Source organism: Anser cygnoides, chromosome 2, assembly GCF_040182565.1.
Source record: "Anser cygnoides isolate HZ-2024a breed goose chromosome 2, Taihu_goose_T2T_genome, whole genome shotgun sequence".
NCBI classification, from domain to species: domain Eukaryota; kingdom Metazoa; phylum Chordata; class Aves; order Anseriformes; family Anatidae; genus Anser; species Anser cygnoides.
Window position 1 is genome coordinate 95,204,118 of NC_089874.1, and position 22,782 is coordinate 95,226,899.

Here is a 22,782-nt window from a genome sequence, read left to right on the forward strand (position 1 = left end):
TCCACTCTCCTCTCCCCAGCTCAGAACAGCTTCAGGTATCCTTTAACCTCACCTTTAGCAGCACAGCTTTGGGAAGCTTTACTCCAACATCATCACCCCTCTCTAGTGCTCGTTTATTGCTTGTGTGCTGTCCATCACACGACGGGCAGGCCTTCTGGTCATTCCCTTCTGCTGGCCATAAAGAGACCAGGGGCTGTTTCTCTCAAAGCTGCACATAAGTCTAAGATGAGAAAATGTGAGGTTCTCCCGTGCCCCGAGTAGGGCAACCACTCCTCCCTCCCCATCCTTTTGCAAGGAGCTGGGCTACATCTGCCCCCTGACCCTGCACAACCCGGCTGCCTTCAGCCCATAGCGCTTACGGGAGCTACGCAAGCGACCCAGCACAGCGCCTTGGCTGGAAAGCTTGTCCCAGTCCTGATTTGACTTGTTAAGTGGCGAGTCCCCTGCTAGGCAGGTCCTCTGTGCAGCTGGGTGGTGGCTGGCTCCCTCTGCTGTTGCTGTGGGAGCAGGGAGCGATGCTATCTCTCGCTCACCTCCAGAAAAGGACCAGGAGCTTGACAAGTTCCTTTTCTGAAAAAAAGAAAACAAACTCGGAATTAATGCAGGTATAAGTGTAGCTGGTGAAGATTTGTTAACCCACAGTCCCATTTACAAGCTAGGCTGTGATACCTCCCTAGCTGCCCACGTGCAAAATGCATACTGAAAGTGGCATTTAGCAGATTGCTTGCTGACCCAAAGCACTGTGCACAAGACGCCACAAACGTGTCAAAATAAGGATTTAACTAGGTAAACATTGCTATCTGAATACAACAAAACAAAACGTGCCCTTGGAATTAGCATATTTTAATGTGTAAAAATGCAAAGAAAAGCCAAAGTGCATGGGCCAAATTCATCTGGCCTGCCGATGGGTGGACTTACGGTAGAATCAATGTGGTTTGATACCTACCTCCTCCAAGGAGCCCTTCACTTCCTTGGACTAAGAGGTTGGGTCACTCTGAATTACCTTGTGCTCTCTGGGTCCATGTGATAATGTTTATGTTGTACTGATGTAATGCCTTGTCTGTCAGCCGATGGGTCATGTTAACTGTAATCGCTGTTACAAGCTCAGAAGGGATACCGCTGCTGTGGAAGCCGGGGTGTTTTCCAGTCTTCCTTTGTTCTAATTTCCTTACAATTAGATTGCATAAATATTTTATTGTGATATTAAAAAAAAAGTCTGGGGAAAGTACAAATCTAAGTGAACACACTGGCTAATCAGGTTTGTTTTATATGAAAAATGCACACTGACCTCACAGTGAATTAAATGAGAGACTAACTTTGTGAAACGAAAACAAAAACTTGATGCCTTAGATGGGAACAGCAAACCATTGCTTAACAGCCTCTCATCCTAGCAAAATGACAAAGGGTACCATTTCTGTCACAAAATTGACAAATTGAAAAAATTACCAAAACCCCCCGCGTCCCCCCCTTTCCAAAATACCGTAGACTTTGAAAAGCAAAATTCACCACATCAGTGCTGGGGAGTAAACTTCATAGTTCTTTTAAGTTTTCTTTTAAGTTTCGTTTTTTCCATCTTTTTGCCATTACCCGCATTCCTTAGATTTCTTTTTCCATATGTAAAATAAACTAGCAAACCCCCTCCCCCCCTTCCCAACCTCCTTTTATTTATTTATTTATTTTTGGAAAGAACTTTAGAGTCTCAGTAATGTTTTCACCATCGAGTCATGAAAAACCCTTTTGTTATTTCTCTTCTTTAACACATAACATGTTCCTCCTTTGACCCTCATTTTCCCTTTTTTTCTCTCTCTTCCCTCCCCTCTCCCTCCCACTCGCCCGTCCCCCTCGCCCACCGATCTAACCCCCGCCCGTTCGTGTTGGCTCTCCCCTCTCCGTCCCTCCATCCCCTCCCTCCCTCCCTCCCGGCCCCACCGCCCTGGCTGGACCCTCCCAACCTGTTTGTTCCTCTTCCTCTCTTCGTTTGCAGCTTAGAGATGGCTAAAGTCAGCACCCAGACCGCTTCCGTCACGACCCCTGTTGACCTCAACATGAACCTCTCTCAGTCTGCCACCCCTACCTCCACCCCCACCTCCATGGCCGTGCTGGCGGCCGCCTCCGCCGTTACCGTCAGTACCCCCCCTCCCCTACCAACTCTGCCAACCACCCACTATGCCGTTCCTGTCTCCAGTCTGCTTGGCATGAAAACTGTCCCACTCCTGGCACTAAATGCCGCGGCCGCCGCGGGGGCCACGGGGAGTTTGTCCGCTTACACTGCCAAAATTCCTTCGACGAGCGGGGTTAAGAAATCTGACCGCCAGAAGTTTGCTCCATATTGAAGGGATGAGACACAATGCAAGCTCTGCCAGCTCTACCAAGAGTCTGTGGTAGATCCTAGCTATCAAGGAAACAATATGGCATCTCTCATTTTCTGTTCAGTTGCTAGTGTTCACTGTTGCCAGCTCGGTCCGTCTTCCATCACCGCTAACACCCAGGCGCCCGGCAGCAACTAGTTCCAACAGCCCCGCGCCGCCCCGAGGCCCGGCCCCAGGCCGAGGCCTGCCCGCCAGCAGGGGCCAGGCAGTACCCGCTGTGGGCTGAGGAAAGCTCTTGGATTAAGAGGACTGGAAGACAACGAGAAATAAAATATATCTGCGTTAGGTGCCCGGGCCCTTCCACTGCGCTCTTTTGAGGGCACCACAATTTTCTGTGGGGCAGGAAACCATAATTCTGACCACTCCGCTTTAGGGAGGGAGAACAGGCTCCTTTTTTGTTTGTTGTTTTTTGGCACGCTGACATTTTGCCCTGCAAAATTGCCAATGTAGTACTCGTTTCTGTGCCTGCTTAAGAGCAGGAACGAGCCCGTTGCCCCCTCTCACAATTCCTTTCACGAGGCCCAAAGCACGCTCCCAGGCCAGGCCCCATCCTGCCCCAACACGGCCTCCTGACGAAGCCCATGGCAGAAACCCCCGGGACTTTTAGGGGCACGCACGCTTCGCTCAGCCAGAATGAACCGACCAGTGTTCCCCCTAGGTTTCTGTACAACATAAAGTCCTGTTTAACTCACCGCTAATAATGCTTTCAGACCGCGTTTTGGTTATGAATAAAATCTAGCGCCTGTCAAACGACACGCTAAGGTTGCTGCCTGGATAGATAACATCCCTTCGCAAGCACTTCATTATGTCCAGATTAATTAAAACCAGACACCTAAACTGAAGAGTGCTGGGTGATGTAACGGCTGGTTGCTAGCTGTTGGAACTAGTTTTTAACTGCATTTTCTGTTTGTCCATCCACCTTCTTTTTTAATTTCTGCTGCATAATTCAGTACTGCAATATTGTTTTCCTCACCACTTCCAAATCCAGAATCCCATTCGCCCGCCATGTCCATTCACTTTGCACTCCTTGGACACAAAGCTTTAACAATTGAACTGTATTCAGTGCATTTTAATATAAACTAAAAACACAATGCAAATGCAATACTTTTTAAAACATGGTATCTCAAAGTGTGTTATTATTATTGTATAGGGCTAAGTACGATTTCAGTATTTTGTGTCATTTTCTGTATTCTGTGGGCTTTTCTTCACCTTAGTACCTTTGCACTAAGTTTTGTCACTGTAACCATTTGTAGAGTTGCCATTGTTACAGTTTGCACTTATCCAAATGGGGTTTTTGGTTGTTTTAGTTGTGGCTTCTTTTTTTTTTTTTTTGGTTTGGTTTGGTTTTTTTTGTTGTTGTTGTTTTGTTCTGTTTTTTTTTGTTCGTTTGTACATAATGAAGGAAAACCTGGAAATAATGTCAAGGTACCTCAGTTATTTGACAGCTCTAGAAACCTGCTGTAAAATTGTTCTGGACTATTGTAACTGTTTCAATAATTGAAATTTAAGGAAAGAAAAACAAAAAACAACCTGTGTGAGAAAACTTGCCTGCATTGAAATGCTGTGCTATGCTGGTTGTACTCAAATGTTATTTTTTTAATAGTGAGAAGATTTTTTTTCTTTTTTTTTGCCTTTTTTTTTTTGTTTTCTTTTCCTCGTTTTTGTTCCTACATTTTAGGCTGTCTTCAGAAGTTACTGGCCTGGGGGCTCTGTAATGTATCTCATCATGCCCTAGTGCATTAGCCACCAGACAGGACTTTTCCAAAGCCCCATGAGACAATGCTTTCTATGGACTAATCTACAGAGGAGTTTCTGCCATTTCTAACTTTCTTATTATTCTGAGACATCAAAAGAAAACACTTCTTTTACTCTTTAAGCAACTGTGCTTCCTAACTCTTGTGTTGCTCTCATTACTGTTCCAGTTTTAACACTGTTGTGGGTCATAACATAAAGGAAAGTTATTTTGGGGAATTAATTTTCATCGATGTTCATGCTTTGGCTAATCTGTATAAAAGCATGGGCCGTTAGTGTTCTAAACCACTGTATTCAGCTAGAGACTTGACAGTAAATTGAGACGTTTTTATAAATAAATTTTTTTCCTGATTTAAAAGAGACGTGGTAGCTTTGTGCATACAACTGTTGTGTTGTTTAAACTTTGTTCTTTGTAACCAAGTTGCTAATTTGTCATTTGAGAAACACTATTTTATGGATTGTCAAACTAAGGTCATAGACAAATTGCTTGTTTTCATTAATGATTAAAGGTTTCATATCATCACGCTTAAGGTCCCAGTGCTCATTGGGAAAGAGTGTAACAACTGTGCAATACTGCCAGTATTAGACAGTACATTAGCACTTCCGTTGTCAGGGATGACGATTCTTCACATGGTTAGATGGATCCAGACTGTGTAATTAGTACAGCAAGCAGGATTTCTACAAACCCTTTCTGTTTGTTTTCTTTTTTAAACAAAGCTGCTCCTGGAGTACTTCTCACACAGCATAGAAAAGACAGAATTCGGACTCTTGCTAGAGGAAGCCACTGTTTTTTCTCTCTCATATATTTTCCCATACTGATTTTAAGATCAGATATTTGGGGAAGAAAGTGAACAACAAAAGGACAAACTTGGGTACTGCACATGGTGTTGTTAAGGCCCATCGTATTTTCCGATTCCCAGCAGCATTCAGTGACAAGGCTGCTCAAAAGCACTTTTCATAGGTCAAGTAAACAGGCCAGCAGCTGGAAGGAGCATTACAATTTGCCTAATTAAAAAGGATTTCTCCCATCCTGCCCTGAAACACTGCTTGAGCCATTCAGCTCCTCCATTGGTGCTGCTGATCAAGTTCTCTCTTCACACCTAAGTGAAAGACAGGCTGCCTCCGAGCTGCTGCTGCATAGAGCACTTCTGCCCACCTCCTTTCTAGGGCACTGGCAATTCTTTCACGTTTACTTCCTTCTCCTGTGAAATTAGACTTTTTGGCAGTGCAAGTGAGTAGCATCCTTAATGATATGTAATTCTACAGCCTGCATCCCCTCTCTGCTAAGGCCTAACTTATCTCTTGGTACTTGGCTTGGGGTCCCAGCTCCCCTCACTGCCCTGGCTGGGTGCTCGTGCAGTGTATTGCTCTTGCTTTCATTGGAAACTAGGGCGCAGAGAGCTGCCATGCACTGGGTCACGAGTCCGAGCCTGGAACTATGATACGAACAAGATGTGCATACAGACCTGGAAATGTGTAGAAGTTAAGAGCTTTTTCCATACAGATGCAGCAACATCTCTTGACAATAAAACCTACGGAGAAAGATTAAGGAATGCCTCATTGTATCCCAGCACCCAGGAAGCACGTCCCAGTGTTGAATTAGCTACTCCAACCTCTAAGTTGCTTTCAACGATAGGCTGTACTACCAGCCTTCTCCCTGAAGTTTTGTGTTACTACTTCTTAAAATGTATTTAGTTCTTACTCTTGAAAAGAGTGCTGAAGCTGCTTTTGCAGGAAGGACATCTCTACCTTTTATTTCCTAAACAGAAAAAAAAAATTAATTTATTGCATCTCAACCCTAAGTAGGTCAGGGCTTTAGTCTCCCAGTAAAACTAGGGCAGCAGCAGCTCTGTCATGTTTAGCATCTTTCACGTAAATAATTCCCACACGCCTTGCAGAATTGGCTAGAACAGACTGAGATTTAAACTCACTAGTTCTGAGGTACATTTGTGTATGGGAAAAACAGAGGTAAAATGAAGACGTGGACACAGGAAGAAAAAAAGGAAATCTTTTGAGAGCTTTTGCAAAAAACAAGACAGGCAGAAATGTGATAAAATCTAGGCTGAGGACTCATTTTAATGCATTTTAGTTGGAAAAGATTTCTAAATGGCAAGAAAAAGTTCCTAAATAGCTTTAATATGAAATGTACAAGCAAAACACAAGAAGGTACATTTGGAGGAAAAAAAAAATAGAAACGTTATTCAAGATAGAAAACTAAACCATTTATACCCAAAGGCAGATAAAAGGAAGCATGCACCTGATACAAAAGGGTCACTTCCACACAACTGAGAGTTACCAATTGAAAGATGAAGCAAGCTCTGCAGCTGTCACATCATCAAATCATTACCAGAGTTATGGCAAACACCTCAAACAAATTCAGGAAGTTGTCTTGTGCTTCTCTAGTGGAAAAAAAAAGGAAAGTAAGAATGCTGGCTGGAATAGTCATCCAGAAGAAAACAAGTCAGAGGTACTCAGCCACATAACCCAGTCCACTGCTAACAGCCAGAGTGCTTTCTGTTCTCAGATATAGCCAGAAGGCATCTGTGGGCCCCGAGGTGCATAGATGTGGCAGTCATGGCTCCTAGGAAGTTAGCAGTATAACCATCAAGGCTGCCACAAATGTAGCCCAGGTCTTGCTGGGCTGCATGCGTGAGGAGTTTCTGTGGAGACGCATCAGGCAGTGATAAAGCCTGCACTGAACCACCCCACCTGAACCAGGCAGAAAATAGAGGCCTCCCTGTTTTTTTTGTTTGTTCGTTTTTTTTTTTGTTGTTGTTGTTGTTTGTTTTTTTGTTTTTTGTTTTCCATTTTTAAATACTCAACAGCATGAAAAAAAAGAGTGCTTCTCTAGGATGGGAGAGATCCAAATTCAGTTTCTTCCACAGTCCCAATCTCAGCTGAATATATTTCAGCACTAATTACATACTAGGAACAAGACCTTCCCCTTCTCAGGTGCGCACTGTGATTATCAGACAAGAAAGCTGCATGCTCACTAGTTCAATCATTTTATAGTGCCACAACTTCTGCAAGGAAGATGACAATTGTTAGCCTGCTCTACTAGACCACAGGAACTCTAAGTTCAAAGGACAGCATAGAGAAGAGATCTGAACACAGATCTTTTATATCCAGAAGTGCTGTAACTACCCATCAATTGCCCAAGACATGAGTGCCTCAGCTGTAGTTTTGGGAGGAAAGAATCTGGTTTAGATGTCTACACAAGGGAACCGCTTGCATTTCTTTTCCCAGTGAAAAGGCCAGGGTAGTTCTAAGTCAAGTGATGAACAGAAGGTGAACTGAAGGCAGAAACTGCTTCACACCAGAAAACGTGGCCTGAATGACGCTTAGTAGGGATACAAGTACATGTTGCTTTTCTTGCCATTGAAGCGCATTTACCCCTTTGTTCCAGGAAAGGACACAGTAGTGTTGACTAAATTGTAATGTTTCTGCATCAACAGAGTGTGCTGTCACTACAGACAAGCACATGTCTCAAGATAATAGCTGAAACGAAAGAAGTGTCGTACTCATCTTACCTAATGAAAGGGAATTTCTGAAGCACTGTATACTCACATCATGGTTTTTAATGACAGCTACAATGTGATGCCTACTGGTTGAATGTCTGATTTCCTATTGCAGAAGTTCTTGATTATAAAGTCAAAAAAGAAAGTATTTGTAGGTTTTGAAAATATTTGAGTAATCTGACCTTTCCTCTTAAGAGCTTTTAACTCGGTGTTTCTGAGATGATAAAATGCAGAGAATTTAATTACAGTAGCTTGTAATAATGAAAACTTGTCTCACCTCAAATTGAGTTGATTGGCACGGGGACTGGCTGAAGTTAACATTAATGTTCTTTTTACCCAGTATTTATGCTTCTGAAGCAAATTTTAGAATTATACATTTTACTGGAACAATTAGTCACATCAGCAAGTGACAATATTGTTTTAGCTTAGTTTGTTCCTGTCTTTTGTTTTTGTACAATCACTTTTGGGCTCTGCTGTACCAAATACAGAAGTAGCTATGGAAAAAGGGTCAAGTCATGACAGCAGCAGCTTCATGGTGGGAGAGAAGTGAACATTCAGGTTACCATTTGATTGTCTGCATTGGCAGAGGCTAGTTAACTACCAATGAGTGCCAATACCAGCCTGTAATTAGCTGCTCCCGGAAGACAGTGGTACTTGCAACTGTCTCCTCCCTTAATTCCAATTCTGCAGTTTTCTAGAAGTTCTGTAGATCAGAGAATTAAAATAGTCTTCTGAATTCCACTGAGTTGAAAAGCAGAAGCAGTTTAAAAAAAAAAAAAAAGCATCTCAACATGGAAAAGGCCCCTGGCATATCAAGAGCTTCTTCCAAAACAGGTAAACCAAACATCTAGCTTTAGTTTTTCTCTTTATTACTTCGTTAATAAACATATTTGAGGCAAATATATAGAAAGATCTCATCAGAACAAGGCTGTTTTCTGCCTTTAAAACCTCATTAACTTGTTTTAAAATTAGAATGTTTAAAAACCGTAAGTTAAGCTATTCCTTCACAACTTTACTTTTTGACAAAAATTACAGAATCGCAGAATGGCTGAGGTTGGAAGGGACCCCTGGAGGCCATTTGGTCCAACCCCCTGCTCAAGCAGGGCCACCTAGAACAGGTTGTCCAGTCAGCTTCTGAAGGAGCTGACTCCAAGGAGGGAGTCTCCAAAGCCTCTCTGGGCAACCTGTGCTAGTGCTGTCACCCTAATTAAACCCTAAAATTAAATCACACATTTTCCCTTGTTTTTTCCAAGGTCCTCAGGTAGCCTAACAATTTTTAAGGTTTTTGAAAGTCAAAAATATGCTTCATTTTAAAAAAGAAAAAAAGCAACAAAAAAAACAAGGGGCACTTACCAAAGCTCAAAATACTTCTCTTTTCCATGTCCCAGCTTTGTCAAGTCCTTAGGTTCTTGTTTTTCACTTCCATCTGTGTTTATCAGAACAGAAATCCATTTTAGATGCTCTCCTTTACTATCTTAGAAAAAAATCCAGGATTTAGAGCTAAATAAATGGTAATACATTACCAGTTTCCAGTGCAGTACATTCCTCTCTGGCATTTTGTTTTTTCAGTTGGTTATGGAAATATTTAACCATTGTGTTTTCATCCCTCTGGCTTACAAAATGTGACATATGTTACGTTATGGCCACATTACAATAAGCAAAACAACTGATACTATAAAGAAAAATCTTCAGTACTGCCTATGGCTCATCATATAAACTGTGGAGAAGATGTAGCTCAACATTTCTGAGTTTGGCACTTCCAGACACAGAAACACTCTAACAGTTCCTGAAAAAACTACATGTTTTATTGGGGGAGCGGGGGAGTGGAGGAAAGAGCTGATAAACTTTTAAGATAACATAAAGGCATAAGATTTTCTTTTTGCTACCCATCCAATGTAGGAAAACTCTGTAAACTAACACTTGCTAGTCCTTTACTTCTATACACAATAACCCAAGTCTCCAAATTACTAGATATAACTAATGTTACCAAAAGCTTAGAGATTCTTCAGTTAACTAATTAATCCCATTAAAATACCTCTGGTAGGAAATCAGTATTTTTAATAAAAGTACATTCAAAATTGTAAAACATTTGCAATATACAATTTTTACAGCAAGTAATACACCATTGTAGACCTACAAAGGTGTGTTTTTTAAACACACTTGGCTCTTTACCCTCTCACGATCCTCTTTAAATAAATATTTAACGAAAACATTTCACTTCTAATAATGGAAGTAACATCATGATAAAGAGAGTATCAGCCACGTTACAAAAACGCTACAACAAAGCCCCTTTCACCCGCCAGTCTTGAGACAGCAAATCCTGCAATTCTTCTTCATCTTCGCTACCAATAGCCTCATCTTCTTTCTCTTGTGTTGCTCTTAATATCATGGCTTCTTTAAATTTCTCTTTCATCATATCCTGGCGGTTACGCAAAAGCTCAACACGGCGATAACATTCACTGTTGAGAAGCAAACCACCTATTAGTATTTGTGGCCTTTTCAAACTAAATGCATTTTCTACAGTGCCAGACTGTATTTTTCCAACTTTGGATATAAAAAGCTCAGCAGCTTCCCACCAACTGAAAATGTGATTGCACCTTCTCTGTATTAATCAAACAGAAACAGACCAGAGGAGAGGAGAAGTGCAGTCAGTTCTCTAGCAGTGAGCGCTAATCCAAACATGAACAACTGCAATACCCCCACAAACTGATTTCAGAATAACACAGAAGATCTACCCCACACAGAGGTGCCAGCCTTCGCTCCACCTAGGGTGTAGCAAATACGCATATACTAGAAAGGTGATCATTGGCAATCAATTTGATACCTTAGTGGCGGTATCTCTGAACTAAAGACAAAAAAGTAGCACAAGTATTCAGATCATGTACCTGCTTACTGAGCGCTACACTAGAACTTGTAAAGTAAATGAAATCCCCGAGTTTCAGTTTTCTATTTACTTAAGTTCTAGCCACAAAATATGTTTTGTAACAATAATTCTAGCCATTTTAACAGGATATTTTGTTGAACACATATATTTAAGTCAGGCTGATACTTCTTCATCTTTGCTTTTCCCAATCCTATTTGCTAGGAAGAGTCAAAAAGTAAAGATAATTGCCTGAATCTTGTTCCCCATTACATATCTGCAATAGGATAACTTGCAGGGCAGCCATAAGTGAATATTTGAAGGCTAAGGAAAATATGACTGTCACTGGAATTGATTTGATTCTGAATTTGAATTTAGTTTGAAAGAGTCTGAACTTAAATGCATTCAAAACACAAAGCTACAGAAACAGTGTTTAAAAATTTGGAATTTTTCTCTCAGGCAAAATAATTGTGCTAGCAAACATGAAACTCTCTCCCAGTTTCTGAATTTGGTTCTATGTGCTGTAGCAACCTAAGCCACTAGTAAAAACTCAAGGACAGCCAGGTTTAGCTCAAGCCCTCTTCAGAATTATAGCAGCGTTGTTAAAACACTTTCCTTTACTACCAAAACTCAATTTGAACCCAACACTTGTTATTATGCCGACTGTCCAGAAGTCTGTCCAGATGACTGAAGTGTTGCTGTTATTTTTTGTACCTTCTTTTTGCTGAAAGGTTCATTAAAATCAGGATTCAACTTTTTCTTTTCAGTCTCTAACAGTGGCATAGTTAATTGTGAGTTACTTATTCAAGCTTGTGATGGTACCAATCTGTTCCACTGAGCTGTACTTTAGATTACTTAGAATTTAAAATAATGCTACACTTACCATTTCAACAGCAAACATTTAGGTAATGAAGTGTATCATTCAACAAAAACCTTTAAGTTAACTTTTATTAGAAAAAGGGGAACTAGTCACAGAACAATGCTTTTTTTACACAGCAAACGTATGGTCAAAACAGAGATCTCATTATGGAAAATTTTAATTGTTTACATTGCAGAATATAAGATCTTTAAAAAAACAGCTAAATAGGTTCACATTAATTCAACATCAATCAGATTTCAAAGAGAGATGCAAATTAAGACATTTGACAGGTGGAGTGAGGCAATTCAGATGAAGGATTTACATTCTATTGCTTTATTTTGCCCTTGCCTGGCTTGCTGTATTTTCAGTGATTGTAGTTCAATCTCTCTTTGCAAATAATTTCATACCTTTGCTCCAAAATTCATGTTTTTATCAGGTATCAGTCTGAGATTTGAGGGAGTCTTTCTTTCTCCTTCAAATACTTAGGTGACTAACAAAATGTAGTATCACAGAAAATTAAAAATGTTTTACCATTCTAGTTAAATAGTGATCCATTACAGCTGGAGAACAGAAAGTCTGAGGAAAAATTGATCTACTTACATCTGCTCATCAATTTCTCCAATCTCCCGATCTAGTCGTCCTTCCTCATCCTCTTCTGCCACTATTGCTTCTGAAATCTAAACAAGAAAAGCTCTAAGAGAATTCACCTTCATCCTGAATTCCTCTGTCGTTCCTTTTTGGCGCCTGTGTCTTCCTTTCTTCCCCTCAACCCCAAGTCAAGTGCCTCGTAACTGTCAACCTGCTATACATATACACCTTCACAAAAGACTCTGGAGGCATATACGGAAAGAGACTGATCTGGTTTAATTATATATTAAAATGTTTATTCTTAAAACTAAAAGCTAAAAGTAGTCTGGCTGATTTGGGGTTAACCTTTTGATTTTTTTTTCAATACACTACTATTTGAAACTGAGCATAAACAAGTCACGTGCATCCAAAGTCTGAAGCTGAAATTGGAGCTATATCCCAATACTTGGGACTTAATTACACAAATATTGTGTAATTATTGAAAGTATTGGTTAAATATTCCCACCGGATCCCAAAGTATTTCTAACCTGTTATTTTTTTCAGCATATACTTTCTCAAATCTGAATGTCTGGGAGATGCTATGCAATCAATGGTCCACGCATAACTGAGAAGATTCCTTCTAAGCTGAAGAATTATATGAATGGCTAATGCTAGCAAAATGTACCCACTACTGCTTTTGTATGAATATTTCCTCTGTTTATAGTGCTGAGCGCTTTAAAATGAGCAATGACGATTTTTTTGCACCACTTTTCTTAAGAGTTGACATATGACAGTTGACAAATTCATTTACAATTAAAATTTTAAAAAATTGGCAAATACCCAAAGGAAACAGTGGGAACACCACGTATCTGTAAAGACAGTTTTAGGTGGTAACAAAGGACAGATGAAAACTTGTTCTCTGAAGACTTCCCATGCAATGCTAAATGGTTTTAAAAAAAAAAAAGGAAGTACAAAGTACAGAAAAATCGTGGTCAACTTACATCTCACACACACAGAATCTTACATCCTTTTCCCAGTTTCTGGGGTTCCTTTGCAGTACATTTAAACAAATCATAAAATCAAAGTTACTTACACTTTATAGATCCTTTTTCAAGGAGACAAATGGGTGGTAGTGTTTTGTTTGTTTGGATTTGGTTTTTGTTTTTTGGGGTTTTTTTTTTCTTCTTCTTCCCTTCAAGGTTAAAATACGAATATATCTCATCTAAAGAAGAGCCCACAATCATGTCCTCTTTGAATACACAACACTGATCTGAGGTTTATGCTATCTTATTTAAATGCAATGTAATAAATCCAACTATATATATTGATGACTGGCTCCTCATCAAGAGTATCTTCAACTTAATTTTCCTTGAGTGGAAAATGTAAAGAACCGTTTGCTCATTTATAAAGTGCATTTAACCACACACTGCATTGCAGACAAACTGCTGACAACTGCATGTCAGTCATTTCACAGAGCTGCACGAAACTGTTGTTCTCCTTCTTGTGTATAGTATTTAGAATCAATAAAAATAGATTCCATTACTTACCGTGTTGACCTGTCGTATTGCCTTTTGAAATTCATCCCATTCTTTGTCCATCTGATCCTTTGGAGCATCAACTTTTCGCACCTAAAGAACATGAAAACACAGGCTCATTAATGGTTAATGCCTAGTGAGCCAACAACTGGAAACAACTGGAAAAAAACAGCATAATTTTGCCATGTTCTCAGGAAACCTGGTCAAAATATATACATTACCTGAATTGAAGTAACTAGGATAGTACAGCAGCACAAGTGTTTTGGAGGAAAAATATCTGACTCTATTCCCGGTTTTAAACAAGAAGTTTGACTACAGTATTAAAGAACAATTGACTAAGAATGGATGGTGTGAGATGCCTGGACTAACAAAAGTGACTGAGCTCATTAATCTGATTTCACTATGTCAAGTAGTAACTTTTAAATTTCTCTGTGAGCTGTCTGTTCAGTCGTATATAAGAGCTAGGACACAAACTAAAAAGGAATAAAGTATTTGTTTTTAGCATGACATAAAATATGGTGTTATTCAGTCACTGGTTTAACTAGTGGTAGCCTGATTATATTTCAAGTATAAATTGATTTTGTTGGCTAGCTGGAGAAATAGCACAGCTACGTTCCACTTTTCAAACAATCTGCAAAGCTTTTTCTTCCGTGGTAGACAGCATTAATTACTAAAACAAGAGGACTGAAAAAGTAGGTGTAAGAATGGGTTTAAGATCTACAAATAAAGTAATCAAAACCACATTGTGCTTTTAACTTAAGCAAATAAATCAGATAATCTACCTGTGTAACCAGAACAGCTCAAGACTGGAAGCTGTGACATAGATGCTAGATGACAGATTATGCCTGGTTCTGGACTGGGTGGAAATCACATAGCTAAGAGAACTAAGCAGTTTGTACAGAACAATTCGTGACATCCTTTTGCGTTAGCTTTGTTTTTCTTTTATTCATTCCTCTCTTTTGGTAACATGTCAGTCATCATCCCAGTAAAGACAATGGTCTGGTATGTTTTGTTCCTGAATTATTATATAAAATCCAGTAGCATGAATTAAGTTTATAGAATACGTTAGAAGCTTCCCAGCAAACTACGTATCGAAAGTCATCACTTCATTTTCTGTTTTGTGATTATTTTTATCATGTGTGTATGTACTGTGTTACTATGCATTGTGGTTGTCTTTTGTAATTCATAATTATTTGTATTTCTTACAATAAATTTAAACACTAAAGATACTATTTTTCCTTGAAATATTTGTCTAACACAGATTTCATATGCTTCATAAATTCCTGATGTAAAGAACCAAAAACCTTTTGAAGCCCAAAACCCCCACTCCAGAAACACCACTGTTAATTCTGAGAATAATTATTTTGTGCACAACTCCAACACAGAATCCCTGTAGTCATCCCACTGTAAGTGATGCCACATTTTCCTTCCTCTTCACATTAGCTGAATTTAGAAAGGGCTGATAAAAAAGAAGTGCATCTGTAGGCAATTCAAGAGAGAGCTTACTGAGCCATATATCCACTTATAAATTTTATAATCTGAGAAGATGACCAGACCAAAGATCACTAACCAATGTCCTCACAAATATAAGCATGTTCTCCTTTGCCAGCTAGACATCTCCACTCTGTACAAGCTTCCCAAGTCATGCTGAAACTACACATTGACAAATGTAACACAACAGTCACATGCAAAAATTAAAAAAAATAAAATAAAAAAACCCACATCTTTTTCAGATACATATTTGAACACTCAAAATGTCATTACTCAGAAGTATTTACATATGCCACCACAGACTTGTGTGCATTTGTGGTGCCAAGAGAATCTTGCCAGAGCAAAAAGACACCTAGCTTGCAACTGTGACGATGGGATTAAATGGACATAAAGGAGCATTATTTGGAAGGTCTCCAAATCAAACCCCAATTTAAATACTCCAGCAGCCTAACACAATGTGAACAATAGAAAAATATACTCAAGGAACATAAAGAAAGCTTTGAGTCAGCAGTATTATTATGAAATAATAGTAAGTTTGAATGAATAACGAGTATGAATGAATCTGACCAAATTCCAAGATTTTTTGGAGAATGTCCACGTATTTTTTCTGAGCATGAAAAAAAAAAACATAGCAGTAAAATATGAGAGGGCTGAAGACCACATTCACCGTTGTAGTAGCCAGTACTTGAGTTTACAACGCATGCCATAATCTAGCTGTTTTCATTCTAACAGGCTGTATAATAACATCGCATAGTAACTCTTATGCTTTTCAACAGGATCTCTCAGAAATTAGAGAACCATTCTTACATCCTCAATTCAGAAGCCTAACTGGATGTAAAAATGAGGTGAAATGCTTTTTCTTGGGTGACTCAAAGGAGTAACAGATGAATTGTCCAAATCTCAATCTAGCATTTTAAATCAACAAATAACATTTCTTTTTCTTTATAAGCCATGAAGGAACTGCTATCAAAAATACCTTCTGAGAGATGATATAACAAGCTCTTCCTGACCCCCACCCCTCTTTTCATGTCTTCTAATTAACCCAGAATGAAATAGCTTAGTCATTTTCTTATATTCTGGCACAACTAATTACCTGGAAAAATATCCCCACTATTCAGAAAATAATTACAACTGACAGAAATAAATCTAGCAGCATAAAAAGATAGGTCACTTACTTTTGCATCCACCTCAGGATCATCAAAGAACCCTTCTGGCAAAGCCTCAGCAGTGTTTTCTTTCCTGGAATGTTTGATTATGATTACTCCAAGTTAACACTTTAGAACCTCTTTTACTGTGGTTAAAAAACAGTCAAGAATAAAATCCCTAATTTTTATAAAAGGACCTAGAAATGAAGGAAGCTTTTTTATGACACAAATTTTACCTACAACCATCAAAACTTGTTTCTTCACTGTGGCCTTAAAAAAACTCAGAAGTTTAAACCTCACTGCCAGGACAGGAACTGTAGCTCAGGCTTCCTAAACTATTTGTTCCAATGTGCTAAGCATCCAGACATTTTAAGAGAAGTCTCTACTTTCGATAGTCTAAACTAACGTCAAAAAAGTGCCTAGGTGAGCTGAACCACTGCCACAGAACAAGTAAATGTTTGTTGCTTTTTTTTTAAACAGTTCAAAGCAGCGGTTGACTAAACTTCAAAAGTACCATGTGTTAAAACTTGCAAATAGAGATGTCGAACATGACACTGCTCCCCTGTCCCTAGGGTGTGAAACAACACTTGATACTGACATATATGCAAACTATCCCAAATACGAGTCAACAATATGACGGATTTTTAAGCGATCACAATCTATATCTCCTGGAAGGGTAATGTCTATTTAAATTTCCAAAATTTTTCAATATTTTATTTGATTGTTTACCTCTCTATTATCTTCTCCTGTATCTCTGCTTTCTGTATGGATCCTGAATGGGAAACTACAGGAGCAGCTGTAGTTTTGCTGTCAAAGAAGTCTGAAAGAAAGGACAGAAGCCTGTGAGAAAAAAGAACTATTCAACCTTCTATATAAAATTTTGACTAGACAGGAATTTAAATTAATACCTTATTGAATCAAGGGAAGAAAAGCCAGACATTATTCCACTTGATAGCCTCAAACAATTACAACATAAAAGCGGTAAACATGGTGAGGAAACACTGCACGGTAACAAACTAGCAAAGAATCTCCTTCCAGTAATACACCACAGCCAGCTAATAGCAATAATTAGAAAAATAAACAAGAACCCTTCCATCATCAATGGCATCAATAGCAATCATCAATGACATTTAAGTTCAACAAAGGTAAATGCCTGGCACTGCACCTGGGACAGAGCACTGCCAGACACGGGCACAAACTGGGAGCAGAGTGGCTGGAGAGCAACTCAGCAGAAAAACATCTGGGGGTGCTGGCAGACAGCAGGCTCAGCATGAGCCAGCAGCGTGCCCTGGCAGCCCAGCGGAGTGCCATTAAACACAGCACAGTCAGACAGTCAAGAGAGGTGATTCTTCTGCTATACTTCGCGTTGGTGTGGTCTCACCTGGAGTACTGTGTGCAGTTCTGGGCTCCACATTATACAAAAGCACGTCCCTTCCAACTGAACTGTGCTATTCTACCCTAACACAGCTGCTTCTTACAGAATCACTTACCACTTCATTCATCGTTACCTGTAGGTAGAGAATTAGGTATTGCTTCTGCAGTTGGAGGTGGAATTTCAGTTTTGTGTGTAACGGAAGATTTGTTTGATTGATCTTGTTCCTCTTCATCATCATCGTCGTCGTCATCGTCATCATCATCATCATAATTTCCTGACAATAAACTGGGACCGGGACCCTTTGAAATCTGTTTGCTTGCACTGTTTTGCTCTGTTTCATCAAAAAAATCTGCTGGTAGCCTAGTGAAGAGTACACAATGCAAATGTTTCAAATATCACAAAAATCAGTTTGACTCCAGCATCCGCAGTCTGTTCAATCTACAAGATTGTATCGCTCACAGATCTTGTACAATATGCTAAACTGCTCAGCTACTGATAAAACCACTGTTTGAAGGCAACACATAATTGCTGCTTTCTTCTGAAGTTCCCCGGGAATGCTGAGGCTAAAGCTGAAAACACATTTCAGTTCAGTTTATTGAGTATTCTAATAAAAACTAATAAAAGTATCCTACAACAAAGTGAGCTTGGAGGAATGGCAGCTACGGTAATTCTACTTTCGCATTCAAAGCAATTTGCATCTGTAACATGTCACTTAAATCTTGACACCCTTCAAGTCTAATACAACCACCCGCTTTGGGTACCTACTGCAGCTTAGAAGCGCTGTGCAGGCTCAGCAATGAGAAAACCCAGATTTGTTTAGGATAGCTGCAGGTCTCCGAGACAAACATTTTGCTAGGTTATATTTTTAAAATAATCATACTGATCGGTTTAATAATGAACAAACCTCTGAAATGGCAATTCTACGCACACATACTAAATTCTTACAAGGTGTCTTTAGCATCAAGGTAACACCACCTAATATCTATGCAAAATAATAGTTTATCCCAAGAAAAAATGTACAGGACGCTGCAGGCCTCATGTGACACCTAACAACCCCACATAGACGTCTAAACACCATCAGAAATCTTAAGTGGCAATAAGATGTGTAACTCAATCCCCTGAAGTCAAATACACTTGTATCTTTGCGAGGGTTCAGCTACAAGATAAGTGTTTACATGAATTTTAAGTGAAAAAAGTCTTAATAAAGAAGCGTTGATGACATTTGTTAGTAGTTTCTGTGGCTAAGTATCATTTAAATGTATACTACAAAATGTGTCATCATTTCGGACTATCATCTCTTCTGCAGTATGGCATCATTAAATACTGGAGTGCTTGCCACAATATAGTTATCTTCATTCCAATAGGCAGTGCAATAACAACACACATTAAATAGTGTAAGTCAGACAGTGACAGTAAAGGAATTCCTGTTTTGTCACAGACTGGAGTTAATGCCACGATTTTCTCATTTGCACAGAGCATGATGCTGCTCCATTCAGGAATGTACACCCACATTAGAAACCGAGCAGGAGCAGGAATCTGCTGATTCTGTGAACCTTTACCCTTGGGTAGGAGAGATGAGGAAGAACAGGGTGAGAATGTACCAGCTGGTATAGTTACAACCAAAAAGATACATAGAAGATCTACTTACCCAGATGTAGATGTATGTGGCTTGTCTTCTGCACCTGTATAACAGCCAAAAGTCACTTCTTACAACCCATGCTTTTAAAAGAAGTATCTCTCATAGTCAAACTACTGCGGCAAGTTCAGAAAGTTATGGACTATCATCATTATTTCTTAAGAGCTCCAAACTGAATGTCCCATAATATCTATCATCAGGTACCATGAGTGCTACAGAGTCCAAACCCAACCCACACAAGATGTTACCTTAAGTTCATAGTGTCTACTTAGGTTCTCACACTCACTTAAGACCAATGCAATAGTGTGCCTCACAGTACTTAATATAACAAAGCGAAGTAAAAACACTCCTTGTATATGAACCACAGAAAACAAAGAGTATTTTAACCCAGTAAGCTAGAGAAAAGGTAAACTACCAAAAGAAGAGTTTTCTGCTGATCAGTGAACTCACAAAGAGCAAGACAGACTTCTTCCCTTTCCAGCAGCAATAGGCTGACAGATTAACTCAACGATCTTGTTAACTCACTTCCACAGTACAGCAAAAGAAAACCAAAAGGATACAAGATGTAAAATAGCTAGATTTTGTCATGTGCTTGGAAAGTATACTCTCTATTTACCTTTTGCTCTCTTTAACTCTGTATTTTCTGTGTCAACAGTTTTTCTCTTGACAGGCTGAGACGACGTGCTAGCAGCTGGACCGGTTGCTGTCTGCTTTGTGCCTTTTAATTCCGCAACTCTCTGTAAAGTAGTACACATTTTAAGAGGCTTTCCCGTCAGGAACTTTTGGATTGTGCAGCTTAAAATATAGCAGTTTTAGAGCATCCTATTAAAATCAATTGATATCCTTCCATAGCAATGTCACTGAAACAGGTGTCACAGATCAGAGAATCATTCAGGTTGGAAGAGACCTCCAAGATCACCTGGTCCAACCATCCCCCTACCACCAATGCCACCCATTAAAACATGTCCCTAAGCACCACGTCCAACCTTTCCTTGAACACCCCCAGGGACGGTGACTCCACCACCTCCCCGGGCAACCCGTCCCAGTGCCTGACTGCTCTTTCTGAGAAGAAATGTCTGAAACCGAGATCAATGTTTCTGTCAGCCTCTTAAAAACAATGTGATGTGGGGGCAGAGGAACTGGCACTTACACAAGGCAGGCTGTGTGACTGAGAAAGACCACGATTAGTGGCAGCAGAGCAGTAAACAAGAGGGACTCACGCTGGGGCACTGGCACAGGAGGTGCTGTAAGACCCACACAGGTAGGTGTGCAGACACACGGCCGCGCGCTGCCCCAGCGAGGCGCTCGGAGGCAGGCAATGAAGCAGGAACCCCCCCACACCCCCCCGGCCCTTCCCCGGGTGCCTGCGGGCCGAACCCCGCCGCAGCCCCGTCTCACCTCGCGGTGCTGCCTGCCCAGGACGTGTGTCTGCCACAGCAGCTCGCCCTTCACGGGCGCGTTGCAGAGGGCGCAGCTGAGGTGCCCCAGGCTGTTGTACGTGGCGGCGGCCGTTAAGGGAAGGCAGCCGGGCGCTGCAAGACACCCCCCCGGCCCCCCGCCCGCCCCGCCGCGGCCAAGACACCCCCCACCCCCCCGGCCCCGGCCCGGGGCAGCGGCGGAGGATATCTGGCGAAGGGCGACTCGATGCGCTTCTTGTCCGCGTTCTGCCGCTGCTTCTCCCGCATCAGCCGCCGCAGCTCCTCCTGCCGCACCGCCGCCCGCCCCGCGCCCGCGCCGCCCGCCGCCATCTTGTCCCGCAGCACCGGGGGGGGGGGGGGCGGGCAGGCTCCGCCCCCGCGCGGGGCGATGGGAGGGGGGCGGGGCTTGGGGAGGGGGCGGGGCTTGTGTGGAGGGAGGGGGCGGCCCCGCCCCTCCGGAAGGGGCAAGGAGGGAGAAATGAAATTGCAAAACTATTAAAAAAAGAGATAAAATTAAAAAAAAAATTACAAAAATAAAAATGAAATCAAAATTACAAAAATAAAATAAGAATTACAAATAAAAATAAAATAAAAATTACAAAAATTAAAGTAAAAATTAAAAAAGGACAGGAAAAAAACAAATACAAAAAATAAAAATTGAAAATAATCAAAAATAAAATTACCAAAATAAAAAAATTGCCAAAAAAATTACAAAAATAAAATTGCTGAAATAAAAAATTAACTACAAAAATAAAAATGTTCAAACACAAAATTACCAAAATAAGATTACAAAACTAAAAAAAAATCAAACATTAAAAATCACAAACAAACATTAAAAATCACAAACAAACATTAAAAATCACAAACAAACATTAAAAATCACAAACAAACATTAAAAATCACAAACAAACATTAAAAATCACAAACAAACATTAAAAATCACAAACAAACATTAAAAATCACAAACATTAAAAATCACAAACATTAAAAATCACAAACATTAAAAATCACAAACATTAAAAATCACAAACATTAAAAATCACAAACATTAAAAATCACAAACATTAAAAATCACAAACATTAAAAATCACAAACATTAAAAATCACAAACATTAAAAATCACAAACATTAAAAATCACAAACATTAAAAATCACAAACATTAAACTGTCAGCAACAGGGGCAGAATTAAATTCTCCACCTTCAGCAACTTCCCTTCAGCAGTTACACCCTCAGAGCGCCACCAGCGCTGGATAGGCACCATCCTGCGACCGTGTGCCAAGCTTTCTGACTAAAGTGCTTGCAAGTTCCCCCCACAAGTGCCAAAAAAGTAAATAAATAAATAAAAATTAAAAAATGAAACCCACCACCAGCACACCTCATGCAGCCAGATGCTGCAAACACCGGCTGAAAGTACTCCAGGTGATACACAACTGTGAAAATTGCTTTAAAAAAAAAAAAGCCAGAAAGGCCAGCTTTTCTTCCAGGCTGAGCTTTCCACTGCCCGTGGCTTTGACGCCCCGCAGCAGGCGGTGGGGGCCTGCTGGTTATGGAAGCACCTGCTCCACTCCTCCTGATGGCCTCCATCGCACACGCTTTCACGGGGACGGCAACATGCACTCCTTCCACTACACATGCACGTCGTTTAATAACCACATCAGGACCAAGGGCAGCAGAGAACTTTCTGTATTTTATTATTTACCATAGTACAATAAAATAAGTTAACTAAAAACTCCAGTCCCGAGTTCCGTGGTGTCAAGCATACCACTCCAAACCATGACTGATCATCTGAGTCAAACAAAAAAAGCCCACAAACCAAGAAGCTTTAATCCAAGCTCACAATGTTGCTGCCAGAACTTGCTCACAGAGAATTTCACCAAGAAGTAGCTATTTCCTGCTGTTCTCACAGAGCAAGCCGTCTCACAGCTGGCGGCTCCACAGCCCCGTGCGTGGCAGGCTGGGGACATCTCACGCTGCCGCCTACAGGGAGCTGGGGAAGAACAGGGAGCTGTGGGACTCGATTTCCATTTCCTAAAACAAACTTCATGGCACGACATTCTGCCTGAATGCCAGATCCGAGGTGAGCCAAAGCAATACAGCAACCGCAGGAAGACAACAGGCTAAGCAGCGCCAAGGTGAGCAACTCGTCTGCCTTCTGACGTGGTGAGGTGGGTGGCTGGGGGCGCGGGGATTGATCCGGTAGCAAAATGGGTATCACGGTGTGCCTGGATGGCAGAATTAGGGGGAACATACCTTAGG

At 40.5% G+C, this 22,782-nt stretch overlaps 2 protein-coding genes and 1 long non-coding RNA gene across 24 annotated transcripts in view; 1 reads left to right on the top strand and 2 right to left on the bottom strand.

The window, feature by feature from the left end:
• LOC106045020 (poly(rC)-binding protein 3-like) overlaps positions 1-13,468 on the top strand; it is a 514,073-nt gene extending 500,605 nt beyond the window's left edge. For 14 of the 21 annotated variants that reach the window (XM_066992636.1, XM_066992634.1, XM_066992642.1 and 11 more), the window contains one exon: positions 1,985-2,333. In XM_066992636.1, coding sequence (XP_066848737.1) covers positions 1,985-2,333 — 349 coding nt within the window. Of the gene's footprint in view, positions 1-1,984; positions 2,334-4,047; positions 9,013-12,489 lie in introns of those variants that run through there. The other 7 variants (XM_066992650.1, XM_066992651.1, XM_066992653.1 and 4 more) reach the window with 2 other exon arrangements.
• On the bottom strand, positions 433-2,405 carry LOC106045023 (uncharacterized). 2 transcript variants are annotated; one of them, XR_007157563.2, is made up of 3 exons: positions 2,268-2,405; positions 1,004-1,167; positions 433-570 (listed from the first exon to the last, which is right to left on the bottom strand). It is a non-coding gene; the product is annotated as an uncharacterized lncRNA (long non-coding RNA). The 2 variants fall into 2 exon arrangements; XR_010829558.1 differs by having other exon boundaries at positions 947-1,167.
• ZNF830 (zinc finger protein 830) lies at positions 9,423-20,883 on the bottom strand. The gene is made up of 10 exons (XM_066992654.1): positions 20,734-20,883; positions 20,506-20,605; positions 19,724-19,844; positions 19,120-19,153; positions 17,605-17,831; positions 16,826-16,916; positions 16,127-16,190; positions 13,473-13,553; positions 11,959-12,035; positions 9,423-10,098 (listed from the first exon to the last, which is right to left on the bottom strand). The coding sequence occupies exons 1-10, from the start codon at positions 20,853-20,855 to the stop codon at positions 9,915-9,917; spliced, it is 1,101 nt and encodes a 366-aa protein (XP_066848755.1). The 5' UTR covers positions 20,856-20,883; the 3' UTR covers positions 9,423-9,914.
• Positions 20,884-22,782: the final 1,899 nt, after the last annotated feature.

Bases quoted from the DNA above. Each gene is read 5' to 3' on its own strand.
- ZNF830 (XM_066992654.1), bottom strand. From the start codon at position 20,855: ATGGCGGCGGGCGGCGCGGGCGCGGGGCGGGCGGCGGTGCGGCAGGAG. The intron at 16,917-17,604 runs GTAACGATGAAT...CCTTTCTTTCAG, and splicing joins ACCTAATTCTCTACCTACAG to ACTTCTTTGACAGCAAAACT. The intron at 16,191-16,825 runs GTAAACAATCAA...CAAACATTCCAG, and splicing joins CAGGAGAAGATAATAGAGAG to GAAAGAAAACACTGCTGAGG.